The sequence below is a fragment of the Garra rufa genome, chromosome 6 (genome assembly GCF_049309525.1).
Source record: "Garra rufa chromosome 6, GarRuf1.0, whole genome shotgun sequence".
NCBI classification, from domain to species: Eukaryota; Metazoa; Chordata; class Actinopteri; order Cypriniformes; family Cyprinidae; genus Garra; species Garra rufa.
In genome coordinates, this window is record NC_133366.1 from 21,118,081 (window position 1) to 21,136,630 (window position 18,550).

At 39.7% G+C, this 18,550-nt stretch overlaps 1 protein-coding gene across 1 annotated transcript in view; it reads right to left on the reverse strand.

The window, feature by feature from the left end:
* The window catches only part of tenm3 (teneurin transmembrane protein 3), a 41,121-nt gene that overhangs the window by 13,270 nt on the left and 9,301 nt on the right, over window positions 1–18,550 (reverse strand). Inside the window, exons 3-6 of the mRNA XM_073842822.1 lie at window positions 12,373–12,622; window positions 6,024–6,256; window positions 4,661–4,815; window positions 1,231–2,105 (exon numbers count right to left, since the gene is read on the reverse strand). Coding sequence (XP_073698923.1) covers window positions 1,231–2,105; window positions 4,661–4,815; window positions 6,024–6,256; window positions 12,373–12,622 — 1,513 coding nt within the window. The remainder of the gene's footprint in view (window positions 1–1,230; window positions 2,106–4,660; window positions 4,816–6,023; window positions 6,257–12,372; window positions 12,623–18,550) is intronic.

The following is an 18,550-nucleotide window of genomic DNA, read 5'->3' on the forward strand; positions in this document are numbered from 1 at the left end:
TGGGCCCTCTGAAACCTTTGAACAATTTGATTTGTGTACACAAGTCGAGAAAAATAGAAAGTGGAGAAAAAAACTTTAATATATGTTTACTTTTCACAGCTGGCTTGCGCAACATAACCAACATAATAACAAAATAAAAACTTGACTCATTTGAGTCACAGTCGTTAAGGCCTATCAATGCCTGCAATGTTTTTGTGGTTATGGCAGGGTAGGTGCCCAGACACTGTGTCCAGCATGTTGGCCAGAAGGACCTACCCCAGACTGGCATTATGCAAAACCTTTTGGTACACCACCAGGCAGAAAATGTCACACAAATTCATTTAGCATTTTCACCATGCTCTAAATAGCATGTGGCGAAATAAATGGTAGGGTTTGTAACTACAGGCTACACTTTTGCTGAAGGAGACGACTTAGAGAAATATTAAATCTTACAGCAGGAATGTGCACCACAACAACGATGTATACAAAAATGTCAAATGTCAAAATTTAAAATGCTGCGTGCACACCAAACGTGATGTGAATATTCTCATGTTATTGCTCTAGATTGCTCGCAGGATGTTTTTCGTGTCACTCACATGAACAAAATCATTGCATAATGCTTTCCATTTTCTGATACAACCAGACATTTTTAAACTTGCGTGAAAGACGTGATATAGAACGTTCGTGGCAATCTCAACGCCCAATTCGCATCTTTGCGTTGACTTTGTACAGTATGTTATCTATTCCTTTGAATAATTAAAATTGCTTTAGGTGTGCATACACCATAAGAATTATAAAAATAATTTATCTTATTTTTTATAATCCATCTGAAAATATATTACATATTAATAAATAAATCTGTATATATTAAATTATTTATTATTATATATTTATTTTTATACATGTAACCTATAGATTCTGACCTTCAAAACAGAACAGACTTGTGATTTTATGACATCAATTACTGCTTTATTTATACAGAAACCCAAGTATCTTGATGCTATTTCTGTATTTTACTTTTCATTTTATTACAAGTAGGCCAACAGCAACCCCAAGATAAGTAAAATACCTTACTGAATGAGCATTAGGACCACGGGGAGGCTGTTGTTGCTGCTGCTGCACGCTTTACTGTTTACTCTATTTCACACTGGACGCGTCATTCTGTGCATGCATTCTCAACTTAAAGAGTTAGTTCACCCACCCACCCACTGTAGTTTGCTACAGTGTAAAGCAATTAATAGAAGTACTTACTCATAAAACGTAGTCCAGCCAATTTGGATGCTCTTGGTGGCTAGCAGGCCGCTGTTACCATGGTAGGTGAAGAGCACCAACTCCTGCCCCTGTGCTGTGAGGGTCTTGAGTCCTCCATTTGTACCAATTGTCAGCCAAATAACCTGGTTGTCAGGTGCAACAATACGCACTGGCATTCGATTGGGGTCGCGACGAACCCGGAGCGTATTTCCACTGCTATCTGTTACGGCAGTGATATCATCCTCATTGCTGTAGCTGAAGTTGTACTTGTAGTCACCAGTAACCAAGCTCATAGTATACTGATGCGTTCCATTGGAGTCAAATACATAGAGCTCTTGAGAAGCAGGTGATGCAACTTCATAAAGTCCTGAAGAGACTTGTGGAGGTCGATTGTGACGTATGGCACGGATTCGAATGTTTCCCAGGTCGGCTACGTAGAGCGTTCCATCGGGAGAGACCACAAGAGAGGAAGGAGCATTTAGCCTTGCGTCTTTGGCATAGCCATCACCTGTCTGGTAACAGTCACAGTTAGCATCGTTCTTGCAGTCGCAGTCGGAGGGTGCTCCTGCCAAATGAGAAATCTCGCCATCCGTGCTGACTTGTCTAATGCGGTTGATTTTCTTTTCATCCGTCTCGGCAATGTAGAGCACACCGCTGTAGGACAAAGCAATGGCTGTTGCACCTTCTAGAGTGGTCTGGATGGCACGCTTTCCCATTGTGTACTCGATGCCCGGCACTTGGCAATGCATAGGTCTGCCTGCCACAATGCGCACCTGCCTGTTCTCGGTTATCTGTAGCACAACGTTGTTGTCAAGCACATATATGGAGTTGTCCATAGGGTTGATGGCCAGGTCTGTAGGCCACTCTAAACGCACCTGCAGAGAGGACAGATCAAATAAGGAACGTGGATCACTTAAGGAATCTTGCATATATATATATATACACACAGACAAAAACACATTATTATTACATCTCCTGCCCGCTCTCTCACTCTGAGCGCAGTTGATGTTCGGGTCTGACACTGATGAAGAAGGATCCGTTACTTTGGAGGCTTAATACATTGGGTGCCTCTAGTTCATTCGATTTGCCTGTCGCTGGGTCATTTATTTTGCAACGGGATGCAATTCCTCAGCGCCTACAGGGAACAACTGTCTGGCAAAGAAAAGCACGCCAAGAACAACATTGTCCTCGTGGAGGACTGGCCTCAACTAGACTTTTAAAGATGGCTTGGATGAACAATCCTTTCTGGACGTCTATTAATGAAAATAAAATCTTTCACTATCGCACACTTTCTCTCAGACGTACTTTGTACCGAGAAAGTGTTAGAATTCTTCCCTTGATCATGCATTGTCTTGACTGTCTGAATTATCCGGTTTCAATATTTCTCAAATACTTCACAGTCTCGACAACTTCAATAACGCTGCCAAGTGCCATTGGGGGAATGTTATGCAACTGCATAATCTATAACTCACTCTTGCAAAGATATGCTGACAATATAATTGTCACTCTGCTCCTAAAGCTTTGAATGGATTCATTGAGACTTATTCTCAATGAAATCAACTTATACGGCTTGGGGATTCCTCGACCAGGTGTCTTCAGTTCCTGTTCTTTCACTTGCTCTGAACCTGCACCCTGGCCATACAGGCAGGTTAAGTGTCTTTGAAGAGCACCACATTAAAGCGTAATGGTTCAGCTCCTGTGGATAAAAGCTTTCTCTGCTCAGCCACGGCCCGTCTGTGATTCCACCTTCTGCATAATGCATGAACCAAGACCAGATTTTACTCAGGGCAAACGGATGGCCACAACATGCCACCTAAAATGTTTCATCAACTCTCAGGTCACCACCTGATATGCAGAAGACCAACTTGGTAGCCTTAGAAGCAGACAGAGTACTTTTAGATGCTCTGGGGACGAACCTGATTTAGACTGAACATTTTAAAACCCAGAGTGAACCCAAGATTTCCTTGAAGAGCACTTGAGTTATTTTCTGCTGTCCCTATTGGCCTTACTGAGGTAGGTGACAGTTGTGTAGGTTGGGCTGTATATATCCTTAATGATGCACATCGATGACTCGCAACAGCAAACGGTTGGGTAATTGTGAGGCTGACACCAACTGTCTGGGTCTGTCCATACCTCATTGAGCTTCACTGAGCCTGGACCCAAGGGTATGTTAAACAACAGCCTTATGTCTCGTCCCCAACCTCCATCACTTAGACAGAGACAGATAGGGTTGGTGGGGAGACCAGAAAACAGAAATAGTGGGGATAAAGGATTCTGTTTAAGGATGTGGATGAGAAAGTTTACTGCATGTCTGCCCTTTTCAAGCAAAAGACCTAACAACATTAATGTAGCATCACGTATATGTTTTCAGCTTTTGCCATTGCAGACATATTCTATTTGCAGTCAACCATGATTAATTTATTCCAGAAGGTGCTATATAATAGTGGGGTACTTGTGTAAAACTAGGAGTATTTAGCTGATCATGTAATCTCAACAAGGCTCCCTTGAAGCACACCAGTCCATGTATAATAAAATAGCTTTTGTTAGCCTACTGATTTGACTGCAGTCTTCATCTCATAGGAGTGTTTATCATCTTAATCATATTTTATTTTGGATGATAACAGATGATATTTTTTCTTCAAGCTCACTGAGCTTGGGTGATTAGATGCATTTAGCACCAGAGGGAGAGCAGCCAGAGGGGGGAGCTCCAGGTCTTCAAGGAAGTTTCCCTGGTTTTCGTTTGGGTGGAGGCTGCCACAGAGGGCTGAGCTCAGTCTTTTTGTTTCTGATTTGGGCCTTAAAGTATGTCTTGAGGTTAGTGGATAGATAGTAGGTCATAGTGCACTCTACTATAAGTGGTTGGCTGGAAAAACAAACTAATTCAGCTTGAAGCTCAAAAACTCTGTGTTGTGGTCTTTTAAATAGTTAACCATTACTTACAAAGCTCCTCTGATAGTAAAATTGTTTAATAATGATGATAAAACTAATAAAAAACATAATATTGCATTTAAATAATTAATCTCACAAATCTCATCTAAAAAACTCTATTAGGGTCTACATGAAAAACAATTCTGCCTTCCAGTTCAAATGAGGCAACAGTTTCAATTGCTTCCAGCCTTTGCTTTTATCTTTGAAACGAGGCCACTCATCCTAACACCACTTCACTGATAAAGCCAGAGGATCAGGTTTGAACAGCTGAATCTTTTTACTGAGAATCACAGATTGCATTCAGAAATAAATCGAAGTTTGGCCTTTCTGCCCTCTAATATTTTGTTTTAGCCCAGTGGCATAACTGGCCTGAATTCAACTCTATAAATCATACTATATTCAGGTTAGCAGTGTTGCAGCTTTTCTTTTGTGGCAGCAAATTAATGTTTAAAATTCAAGTGCATTAAACACTGATGTAGAGCAGGTGAGTATGAATGTATACCTGTCCAATATGCATGCTGGTATCACAGGTCAGAGGACGAGCAGATGTGAGGTCATTAGATCCCAGCAGTGTTGAGATGATGCCATTCCGGTCTACTTTCCTAATCATGGTACCATCAACAAAGTAGATGAACCCGTTCTTATCCACAGCAATGCCTATGTAGAGAAATAGACAGGGTGGGTGGGGGCAGATGTGACAGCTGCAAATAGACACATACACTGCACCTGCAAACAGGCAAAACACGACTGGTACACATGTCACGCTTGCCCCTGTGGTTTCCAGGTCACTGAAGACGCGGCACTTGGTGAATTATTCACAATGTGCTTTTGGGTGGTGAATTATTCCTGAGCTAAGAGTGATGTTGAGTGCAAGTAATATTCAGGAAGCAGTAGGTTTTTTTTTTTATCTAGTCAGAGCTAAAACCAACGGAACCCTCTGGCGCTCTGATCAAGTGAGGATCGCAGCTCTCACTAGTTCTCTCATAGAAATGTGTGTCTTTGTGAGCTACTTAGCTGGCTGTTGCTGTGTTGATATGTTTAACTAAACCAATATTACTTTATTAGCAAAACAACGTTTTATACTATTTGTGTATGTGAGAGAGAACAGAAGTGTTGTGTTCAGCTAGGGTCTATATTAGTGCAGTCAAAATTAGCGCATTAATGCAGGTGATTAATTTTCCCAGTTTAATGGTGACAAGAATTGCATTTATTCGTGGAATGCTTTTACAACCACATCAAACAGGAGAATTTTCATTTTTGCACTCCAACTTTACTTCCAACGAGCACAGAAATGGTACAGGTGACAAGACAGCTTTAGTAGAACAACAGTGAACCGTGGTCAGATGATATGTTGCCAGGCCATATGTCAGTAAACATGAATTTACCTGTCCTGTCAGCTGTTATACTATGCTAGTAGCCTGTGTCATTTCATATTGAACCGCAAAAGAAACTACGAGGATGCGTGTCAGATCCTGTCACGTTCAGCAGTGGCAGCTCTTAAAGTAATAGCAGCCAAAAAACCTAACAACCCAGCTGTTGTGATGTCTATTATTCAAAGAACAAAAGAAAAAGAGGAAATCAATAACTTTTGCAGCTTTAAGGATTCATCTTTATTTAATTTAGTATTTAGTGTTTTATAACACAAAAATGTATTACATTTCTATATATTTCCTACTGGTTAATAATGGCTTTATGTTTTTAAAGTGTAATAAATGTTAAAATTGCTAGCTCTCAATTATACTGTAATGTTGAATGGCTATAGTCAGGTGGGATTAATTGCGATTAATCACAATTAATTTGTCAGAAAAAATGTGTAATTAGTAATTTTTTAATTGATTGACAGCACTAGTCAATAGTCTCTTTACCTTTGGGTCCCAGCAGTAAAGCTTCAGTGGCCTTGCCTCCATCCCCACATCGAGCCTCATCAAAGGGTAGACACTGCTCTCCGGTCCCTGCCACAACCTCAGCATTCTGCAGCAGCTCTTTGGTTCCCGTCAGGGCTTTAGGCCTGAAGATCCGTCGTGAGTTGGTGTCCGAAACATACAGCTGACCTGTCATCGGATCTGTTGCTAGGTAGTATCTATGTGCAGGATTGTTGCTAATGGGACAAAGGTAGAAATGCCACAATTAGAAGAAAAGTAGTATAGTATACTAGCACAAAAACAGTCATGATTTATAAACAAACAGGTACAACAAATGAATGGGTGAATAAGCAATGCTTGAAGTGCTAAAAACAATGAATAACTGAAAAGATTTAAGTCGGTGCAAGATTGTAGCATAAAAAACTTGATTTCTTATGACTGCTCAGCTATTATAGTCCTAAGCTCAAAATGTTAAGTTCAAAGTTCAAGGCCTACAGATGTATGCGTGATCACTGTTTTATTGGTGAAGTGAATGTACTTGTTTGGCCCGGCCGGTTAGAGGGGAAAGGATTTGAACACTCTGTCAGAGTGAACATAATGCGTTATGACTGGAAATCACTATCGTCTGACACAACCATAATGATGCCCACCAAACTGTCACATCCTTTCAATCATTTGCACTTCCCACCCGCACCCCGACGACAGAGGAAAAAGCCAGCGAGCAACATGAAGTGATGTATCTGTTGAAAAAAATCAACAACTCGTCACAGTGTTTCAATTAGAACCGACTATGTCTAAGAATAGCGCGCAGACACCTTGCAAGAGGGTTAGCTGTCGGGCAGGCCATTTTCGATATATATGTTTTTGAAACAGATGAGGGCTGCTGTAGCTGAAGCATCTGCTTTGTACAGTAACAATCTGGTAACTTTTATTTAGATTTAAAAAAGGTTCCGGTTCAATGTTTAAGCTGATTTTTTTTTTTAGTGCCAAAACCTAGGGAGCTGCCTACAGAGGTAGGGTTTTAAGGCATCATAGGCATGCTCACGATGTAAAGGTCACCCAAGGTGCCTAATTTTAGTAGTGTTTAGAAAGCAGCAAAGAAGCTTGTTAAGTTTTGGAACAGAGCTTAAGTGTGTTTACAGAAAAGAATTGAAAAGCAATATAAAGTAGATCTGTATGTGCTAATTACGCTGTTCACAATTTTAATCAACATGCTTCCACCAACTCGGGGCTAAAAATCGCTCAGGATGATGTTAGTTACTGTTGCTATGTGGCACAGACACCACATTGCACTTTGAGTAAATAAAGATCAAACTAATATAGCATAAAACATTTTGCTGTGCCAAATGGAAACAAATGAGTTCTGGGAGGGAAGAGGCTAAGGGTTGGCTTGGTTTAAGGACACTGAGGTTTGGGGTCAATAATCTCCTAAGTTTATGAGGCTCTGCGGAGCATTAGGGTATATGGGCGCGCCTTGATGACACATACAGATGGGCCGAGACATCTGGGACAAGAGGAAGACGAAGGCTAGCCATTAGGTGGCTTGTAATGTTCACCAGCCAGCAACAGTGGTTAAGAATTAATAACTCTTAGCACTTATTAATTCAGAGTCATTAATGCTTAATGGGTCGTTTTTGTTTCTCAGAAGCATTGAGAAATGTCAGGGAAAAAATTGATGTGTCTAAATATACGCCTATTTAATTACTTAAACTGAACTATTTTGCCCACACACGGTGTAACCATATAGCGAAGTTGGCCTCTAATTCCATTTTAAATGATTTGGTAGGAGACAGAGAGGAATGGCTAGGATGTCCATGGGATTCCTAAATTTATCCCTGGTTGCAAATTTATTCAACAGGCTCTAATGGCTTTGGCTCGCCCACTTCAAATTACTCGCATTTATTTCCATTCATGAGCTCCATACGTCTGCGATTAAACCCTACAGAGGTTTCAAACAGAACTTAATGTAGGATATCAACATCTTCTGTGCTCTGTACATCGCCTCTCAACTGGAACTATTCAAACATGTGTGGGATGATGAGGGCCTATTTGCAGTGTTTATCAGGAACTCCTGCATGTCCAGGGAGGAGACATTTGGAGTGGTTAACTTAAGTACTGGAGACCTGTCAGGAGAGGTTTATATCCTGAATCCTTCCTGAGAAAACAGGTCTACACCAGTGTCAGCTAAAATGGACGTCTGTGTATTTTACTTAAATCTTTTGGCCACAGAATCAAAGCGCAGACGAAATTCAAAAAACAAACTAGTTCTTTCTAAGCTACACGAGGTATCTTTTGTCTTTCTGGTGTATGCAATATGCCACATTAAAAGAAAATATTTTACTTGAGTTCTACATAAATGCCTCAGCTAAGCTAGCCTTATATCCACAAAGTGGAGAAAGAGATTTCACAGAGCCAGACAAAAGAGCTGAAAGGAATTTCTCATTGTGTTGGGAAGACATGGGAACTTCCCCATGGGATTTGTGATGTTGATTTATAAACCACTGACATACTAAGACTGTTTGAAGAAAAACGATAGCCATTATGTTGAATTATTCTAACGATTTTGTCAGGAATTCAGATCTGTTGTCATAACCTGTACAGTAGTGTTTCTAAGGGATCTACTCCATTCCTGCACCATCAACAAAAATATCTGAAGAACTCCTAAATATATAGTGAAGTCCACAAGTCTAAGACTGCATTGAAAATCTTGGATATAAAGTTTATGATTTAAAAACTGACCATCTGAGTTATTTGTGTAAAGGTCAGATTTCCTTCCATTGCGCAAAAAGCTTCCATGCTTTTTGGAAGCTTTTAAAATGATGCTGGTTTTACACAAGTATGTGGAAATCATGCACCTGGATGAAAAAAACTTTATTTCTATCATGGCAACTGTAAATATTTTAGGAAGTTAATGGATACGACAATGTTAATGTATTTGTTTTTTGCTGCTGCTGTTGGTTATTGCTGTTGTTGTAGATTATTGCTGCTGTTGAGGCAAAGCAAGAACTTGCTGTGCTGTGTGCTGAGTATTTAAGACATACTGCTGCTACACAAATAGCATATATAATAACCTGTAGCAGATCTATACAGGTGGAGCTGGGGATGTGGAGGGATTCAGAGTAACTCTGAAAGCACGCTGTGAAATGCTCTAGCCATTTAAATGTAAAGCAGCAAGCTCATTAGCTACGTAAGCAACATGTCAGCTTGTGATTAGTAGTTTGCGTTAAGGTCCATCAGCCTGTGCCATCTACAGTTTCATGACAGAACTTGGCATGAGTAAAGAAACGTTTCAATTAAATTTCACACTTTACAAACTACGCTGATGATATAATTTGTAATTAATATGGTCTTAGACCTTTGGACTTGACTGTTTTAGAGATAAATAATACCAAGAATATCAAACAAACTTTAAGAATGATCACAAAATGTCACTGGTACTCCATAAACATCTGAGGCAGATGACACATTTACATTACTTCAGATGGCATGCAACAACACTTATGAGGACACAAACACTTGCACCAGATTGAAAGGGGCTGTGCATCTGAGATAGAGTTGGAATGGCTTACCTATGTCTGAAATCTTTATTTCTTAGGGTAGCAGAGGAAAAAAAAGAGCAGAGATAAGAAAAGGGAGAGAGTGTGAAACAGCAGAAGCACATAAATCTTGTCAAGAAAGGAAAAAACAGGTGTGCATATATTAATCTCTCCTTCTCACACGTAGACGGCAAATAATGCAGCGAGATGGGCCTGTTAACTGTACTTTGTCTTGTTTCTTAAACAGAGTTGGATGTGTGAATATTCCACCTGGGAACTGAAGAACAGTGTGAGCTCACAGCACATGCTGAGGTTAACTGGCCCATAATAGCAAATTGATTGTGTCCCAGACAATGAAAAGCAATTCCTTAAACATTGCCTTTTAGCCGCACGGAAGCCACGCTGTGAATATGTCACACAGAGGACCAGCATTTCATTTGCTTCATCCATGTATTTTACTGCTTTAATGAAGGAATTTAATTTACAGGAGCAGCAGACACACAAAGATGATACTGAAACCTGTTAAGTGCAGGGCCATTTATAGAGACCTTGTGTGAGCACACATATGAGAGATTTTTGCGCGGGTATCAAGTTGGGGGCAGATGGAAGGAACGGAAGATGATAAGATAAGGTTAAAAATACAGTAAGTGTCAATGACAGAAAGATACAGGCAGGGAAAACATGAGATGGAAAACGAGAGGCGTCTAAAAGGACGAGACAGACGATTTAGGCCGAAAGAGAAAGGAATAAGAGATAAGGAAAGAGAGGAGATAAGAAGTAGCGGTCATGTATCACCGCAATGGCTAAATGAGGTGCTGCAGGAGAGTAGAGAGTGACATGGAGGGCCCTCTAGGCCCCGCCGAGTGTGAGGGAAGAATTTATGATCATTTCAGCGAGAGTCTATAAAAGACCTGAGACACGGCTCTGATTTCATCTAGAGGAACCCTGAGAGCACTTTGAAAGAATATCTACGTGTCTCTTTCTCTCTGGATGTGTGAGCCGACTCTAGATCTAAGGAAAGGAAATGACAGGTCTTGAGGTTTGAAAGAAAGGGGCACATGTGTTCACCTCATGCTTGTAATGAATCAGCTCTGCGCTTCATGGTGTTTAGATTATAGACACACTGGGATCACAGTCAGGAGGGAATATACTTTGAATATTTCAGATAGTTTTGATTATTAAATCAATATTAGCATGCTGCACTCTATATGATGAAATTAAATCACTATTTCCTTTTTACTGAACAATCAAAACTATGTTTTCTATTACAGGCGTGGAACATTCAACTACTTTTTGGTCATCATTTACTAACCCTCATGTCACTCCAAACCTGAATGTGTTTTATGCTCTTTTCCATACAATGAAAGTGAGTGGAGACTGGGGCTGTTGAGTTTCATATGTGAACATCCTTTGTGTTCCAAAAAAGAAACAAAAACCTAAATGTACACTGCCATTCAAAAGTTACGATTTTAGAGTTTCTTATGCTCATCGAGGCTGCATTTATTTAATCAAAAATCCAGAAATAATATGTCATTGTAAAATGACTGTTTTCTATGTAAATATATTCTAAATGTAATTTATTTGTGTGATGCACAGCTGAATTTTCAGCATCATTACTCCAGTCTTTGAGTGTCACATGATCCTTGTTCTAATATGCTGATTTATTATCAATGTTGAAAACAGTTGCGCTGCTTAATATTTTGTTGGAACCTGTGATACTTTTTAAATAAAAAGTTAAAAAGAACAGTATTTATGTAAAATAGATATGTGACCCTGGACCACAAAACCTTAAGTAGCATAGGTATATTTGTAGAAATGGCAAAAATACAGTGTATCAAATTTATCGATTTTTATTTTATGCCAAAAATCATGAGGATATTAGGTAAAAATCATGTTCCATAAAGATATTTGGTAAATTTCCTACCATATATATATATCAAAACCTAATTTTTGAGTAGTAATATGCATTGCTAAGAACTTAATTTTGACAACTTTAAAGGCAATTTTCTCAGTATTTTGATTGATTTTTTGCACCTTCAGATTCCATATTTTTTTGTTGTATCTCAGCCAAATATTCATGTTCCCAGAAATGCTTGATGAGTGTAAGAGAAAATCTTACTGATCCCAAATTTTGAACAGTGTACTTTTTCAATGATTGCTCCAAAACTGTCATGTATTTACATTTTAGCTTGCATTTAGACATTCAAACATTTTAACACTAAAGATGCAATATTCAGAGGTTATGCCACAAACAGTATGCAAACGAATGATGAGATCTGAGTTTTTGAATGTCAACTGAAATTGAAATGAAACTGGCATACAAATGCCCTGCAACCAACAAAATACAATTACATTTCAATAAAAGAACAAACATACTTCGAATCAACAGCTTCTTTAAATTATAAGCTTTACGGCTATATTAAAAATCTCTGATTAATCTCTTTGAAGAAACAAAAACAACTTTGTTTAGTTGGCAGAAGTACTCTGAGAGATAAACACTGTTATTTCTCTGAGCGCAGTAAATAAACACAGGCACACAGAGACGCACACACAGCCTTTGATGTGGGCTGGACGAGCTCAATAGAAGGCTTGTGGTAGATCATAAAAAAGTGAGGTATGGGAATATGCATTTCTTCTTGGCTTAAGGGGGCGAGAGCACCAGTAATGAGTCACCCTCTACAGACGAGAATCTGTCACTGTGACCACATGAGCCTTACACTGGGCTGAGCGCCCCATGTTATGTAGTGTTCATATCTCTTAGCGCAAGCTATTATGCTGTTTTTTAATTTTCTCCTATTCCTTTTGTTCTAGCTTACCTCAGCTCCATAACACTGGTAACATTTCCAGAGGGAAAGATGCGTCTGATGTAGTTGAAGTCACCGACGAACAGGCTGCCATCAGATCCACAAGCGAGGGCCACTGGAGCCAGCAGTTTGTTGCCATCAGCTTGGCCATTACAACTGGGGCAAGAGATACTGCGCCTGCGCCCATTACCCATTATGGTACTGATCACTGGAGGCTGCTGGGAGATGAAGACGTTTTCACCATTGCCTTTGTACAGGATGCCTGCAGGACAGGAAGAGAGGGTTGTGTGGGTGAGCAACTGTATAGTATATCATCACAGAGCTGAATTTGGAAAGATGAAGAGGCGAATTCAATATTAATAGCATGATCTAATGAATATCCATAACAGTGATTCTGATGATGTAATATACATTTATCCTCAAATGATTGGATAAGCAAGTTCACAGTTTGTATGACTCTGCTTGTCTGTGTTTGGACTGTTCCAGACAGGCTGTCAGTCTGTATATATGCATTATTATGTATACAGACTTACACAGACAAAACATTCACTGACAGCCTGTCTGAAAGGCTGCAAACATAGACATCATGGTTTGTGTGTGTGTGTGTGTGTGTGTGTGTGTGTGTGTGTGTGTGTGTATCTGACAATCCCCCTTTCAGCAATCTGTGCTCAAGGCCAGTTCATGGAAAACCCTTCGCAGGGATTGAACCTACAACCTTTCAGTTATCAGCCTGAATCTTTAACTTCTAGACCACACCAAACCAATCAAACTATAATCAAAGAAAAAGAATGAGCCGTAAAAATCTAATCAGCGATACCCGTTTAGTGAATGAGAGGACAGTTTATCTATGCAACATCTCATTACTGCTATAATAACCTATAAATCTCACACACAACACGAGCTCTGTTTAGTGCATTCAGTATTCTACCTCTTTATCCATACCTTTGGCTAAATAGGATATTAAATTACTATTTTTATCTTTTTAATTACATAAATTAGGCAGAAATAAACAAGGAAACATATCAAATTGATATGAACAAAAAGGAAAAAAGAACTGCTTCATATCTTGCGTATTAGCATTTCTTAAACACTAATTAATTTTTGCTTTTGAATATTTTATTCTCAGATGATTTTCACCTTAATGTAATGTTATCAAAGGGTGTTTCTGTTTTCAAACCGGTTCACAGAACCGTCTGGCATATAGTAATGTTGAATTCTGATAATTTGAGTGCTAATATATTCAGCAGCGAGAAAAGGGGGCAATCTGGCAGCGGTTCAGAATCGATAAGCAGCCCAAACACATGCTGCCAGAATGATTATATGGCACAGGCAACTTAAGCAAATCGATTAATCGAATCACATGATGAAATGACTGTTGGGTGCATCACAGTAAGTTTAAAAAAAATAAAAACCACATCAATATATCTTTTTGTTTTTGTTCCCTCGTATTAATTCCAAATGAAAAACGAATACTCATCTTCACACGTACTGTTAAAGTGATTCCACAAACCGCTGTGGATTCTATTCAGACGTTTGTAGACTTTATTCTCAGAATAAAAGTTTTACTAATACCATTACGACTAACTGTGTCACTAAACTGTGCGTGAACAAGTCGTTACCCATCGTGACTAAAGTTATTTCCTGTTTTACTATCTGTGACTGCAGCCGTTTAATCCTATATAGCCACAGCGATTGTGCATTTGCATGCCTGTGAGGTTGAGTATATGTGGTGGAAAAACGTGTGACAGTGTTTCTAATAGTTTTGCTGTATATTTGTGTGTGCACACGTTAAACTGTGGAAATGCCACAGGGTGTGGGTTTGGGCTGTGATGAGCTCGCCTGGCCCCAGGTTTGGATTTGATCATTGATGCTTTGCTTTAATGTTCTCCCTCAGGACATATTTTAATGGTGCGCTAATAGCAACACAAGATTGACTAAACCCCACCAGATTTCACTGCCGCCCCATCGTTTTTCTTGTGCCCCTACCCTGTTCCTCCGACAGCAGCATAACTAGTACTGTTCAACGATTTTTTCTATTTTATTTTATGAGGCTGGATTTGTATACATACAGCTGAGGTCAAAAGGTTACATACACCTTGTAGAATCTGCAAAATGTTAATTATTTTACCAAAATAATAGGGATCTTACAAAATGTATGTTTATTTTTTATTTAGTACTGACCTAAGTAAGATACTCTTGCATAAAAGATGTTTACATATCGTCCACAGGAGAAAATAATAGCTGAATTTATAAAAATTACCCTGTTCAAAAGTTTACATACGCTTGATTCTTAATACTGGGTTGTTACCTGAATGATTTACAGCTGTTTGTTTTTTTTTGTTTAGTGATAGTTGTTCATGAGTACCTTGTTTGTCCTAAATTGTAAAATTGCCCGCTGTTCTTCAGAAAACTCCACAAAAGGTTTTTGTGCATTTGAATCCTTTCAAACAATGATTGTATGATTTTGAGATCTATCTTTTCACACTGAAGACAACTGAGGGACTCATATTATATAACTATTATAGAAGGTTCAAACGCTCACTGATGCTCCAGAAGGAAAAACGATGCATTAAGAGCCAGGGGGTGAAAACTTTTGAACAGAATGAAGATGTGTACATTTTTCCTATTTTGCCTAAATACCATATTTTTTTCATTACTGCTCTTCAAAAAGCTACAGAAGATACTTAGATGTTTCCCAGAAGACAAAATAAGTTAAATTTACCCTGATCTTCAGATCCCCCCCCCCCCCCCCAACAGCTCTTAATGCATTGTGTTTCGTTCTGAAGCATTAGGGCTCAAATACACAAAAAAAGCTAAAAAAACAAAGAATTTGTGGGACCTCAAGGGTTTTTCAGCGAGACTATATGTAAACATCTTTTATGTGAAATATTTTATTTAGGTCAGTACTAAATAAAAACAACATGCATTTTATATGATCCCTCACATTTTGGTGAAATAGTTAACATTTTGCAGTTTCTGCAAGGTGTATGTACATGTTTGACCTCAACTCTATATCAGATAAAAATGTGTAAATAGGTAAACAACAATAAGCAATGACAGTTATGCACTCTGGGAAATCTAAAAAAATACTTCCAGAAAAAGTTGGCAAAAGTTCTTGTCAACTTTTTGAGAAACATGGTGACTGATGCCTGTAACAGGCAGGAAAGATCAAGCCTTTGGTTAGCAATAAGTAGAACACAGGGGGTCTTTTATCAGGCCCTCGAGTGGGGGAAAAAAAAAAAGGTATAAAGCGTTTTTTGATCTTTTTTTAATGCTAGTTAGGATCAAGGGGCACCAGTAGAGGAGGGTCAGCAGGAATCATCACTAAAGTGTGCATTTATAGACAGCAATATCTTCATGCTTTATGAAAGTGAATTGCAAAATGTCAGAGGAGGGAAGACAAGCATCAGTGCTGTGTTTGTTGACATCTAACTCTCCACTAATAGGTTCTAATAAAAATACCCTCCCGATAGTTAAGTCTATGTAACATTATTATATTTCAAAAATTACACTTTGATATGAGTCAGCAAGCCTTTGAAATCTTAATAAAAGTGCAGCTGTGGTCAATAAGGAATTTACAAGCTATTGAATAGCTACCTGCTTTCATGACAGAAGAAACATTAAATTTTAACAACTAGTTTTGAAATGTAAAATGTCGAGCATGTTTCTTCAGCATGTTTTCTCCATTCATTTGAGCAGGTCAATACTGCATAAATGCAATACAGCACCACACTAAAACAGCTCATTTAGCACAGAAACCAGGGCATCCTTAAATACCCCACAAGAAACTCAAAATATCTGGCCTGACATTTATAAAAGCCCTGAAATAAGGAATATGTGATTTGAAAATGTTCAAATGAAAAAGAGAAAATATTCTATACTCCCATTGTCAGATAGAGTTTGTATTCACATTCATATTCTTCGCAGAAGCCCACAAATCACATTAAATCGCAAGAACCAGCACAGAGAGCTGAGGATACATGACACCTGCTAAGCTAGGCCTCAGAATTTCATACAGCATGCTGAATTTAATGGTGTTGCTGGCTCTCGGTTCCCATAGAGAAAGCAAACAAGACAGAGCGAGAGAGAATGGAGACGGAGGGCATCGGGGAGAGACAAGCGATTCGTAGACGGAGCAGAAATAACATGTGCCACCACAAACCGCTGTCATCCACTGTGAGTGCTCAAATTAGAGTCCACCACAAGTCTCCTGTCAACTGTGAACTCCACTAACTTCCTACTGCCTTCTCAGCACCAGCCCTCCACCCAGACGAGAGAGAGAAGTTGTGTTCCAAAACCTACGCTGCCTACATCAGAACCGTCACAGAACGTGTCCGATTTGGAACGCTCTACATCGGCAGCAACTTGTATGCCACACAAATAGCACTATGCACTGGAGAGACTCGACTCAACTGGTTCCAATACACAACTAGCGCAAACAGTAATGAAACCCACACCGCACCTGTTTGATCTGCCGTACGAGGGTTTGGAAATGCGAGCGGATGTATGTACACCTACACGCACAACAATGAATGTCTTCAATTACACGTGTACAGATCACGCCGGGCCCCTAATTGAGAACGGCTCACATCGTGGGACGTGCTGGATTATTCATGGACATCAACAGCAACTTGTGTGGCACACAAATAGCACTATGTGCAAGAGAACGTTTGCTCTGCGCTTAAAGTTAAGACATTTCAGAGAGTGAGAGGAAGTGTTCTTACACTCATCAAGTCAAAGTGTGCAGGTGAACTCAAAGTGTCCAAGTCAATAGAATGTTTTCTGATAGCGTCCTTGCGAACACAGTTAGCTGCTTTTTGGGAGTTGCTTTGAAAACGGCGGGATGTTCGAGACTGGGGTGGTGGGGGGGTCTTCAAAGCTGCACTTCAAAGGATGACTTCATGCTGTGCTCGCTAAATTATTCACATCGGGCAACGTGCTGGAATTCTGCATCTAGCTCCTCTGTGCGCTAATTATGAGTGAGATCAATGACGCCATCTTAAGCCCCCTCTCGGGTGTGCTTGGGCACCGGTCCACACAGCAGCCGCATCGCGGTCTAAACGTCCCCATAAATCTCAATATACCTCCTCCTCTGATCAACCACCCACCATCGATTAAGCCATTGAGCGAGGGATTGGCCGGAAGAGTGAGAGGGATGGAGGTACGTAGATGGAGGGCTGCTTTCTGAAGTACTTTTAGGCTACTCTGTAGCGATGCTCTGCTAACAAAGACAAATTGGACAAGGGAGGCTCGTTGGCCCTGGGAGAGACCCACGACCTTGACTTCAAACCGAGCTTCTCCGAGGGAGGTCGCTTCAGATACACACACACAGACGCATGTATACAAAAACACATTTTCACCGGCTAATCGGAGCCATGCGTACTGGCCGTTCTTTCACGCGAATTACTCGTGGTTGCATTACACTAATGAAACCCACACCGCACCTGTTTGATCTGCCGTACGAGAGCTTGGAAATAATAGTGCAAGCGGATATACGTACACCCACACGCACAACAACGAATGTCTTCAATTACACATCTACAGATTATGACGGGGCCCAAATTGGGAACGGCTCATGACGTGGGACGTGCTGGATTATTCATTCAGCCCTCAGCTCATAATCATCATGTGTACATGTTGCTTTGAAATGCGTGATGTGTGTTTACATAAAGATCCAACAAAGGGGGACAGGTTATGAGTGGAAAGTGGTGATTTGCCAATAAAAGGCTGAATTGGAGTTTATAGCTGCTGTGTTTATGCTGGGTCAGAAACTGGATGAGATTATAGAGCTGGAGCTGTAGTCTACTCAATTTTCTTCCATTTACGCCTCACAAACCATCTGTCACTGCCTCCTTTTCTTTCTCTCTGCGTACCATTTAATGTCTTGTCTTCTACTCCACTTCTTTTGTCTCAACAACTCTCCTTCAATCTCTCTGTCTTCAGACAATGCCTTTTTTCCTCTCTTTTGTTAGAATGTGATAACACTGCAAATATTTGCGAGATATATTTAAATAAGAATTGTATTAGACTGAAAACTGTGTCGCATTGTATATAAAAAAAACTTTATGTATTGGTTTTCTTGAACTTTGGAAGCAATACATCATTTCTCAAAGGATTTGTTTATCTTCGCAGTCATAGCCACTGTGTCAGCTAATTTGAAAAATATATAAAAACTGTACGGAAAAGCAGC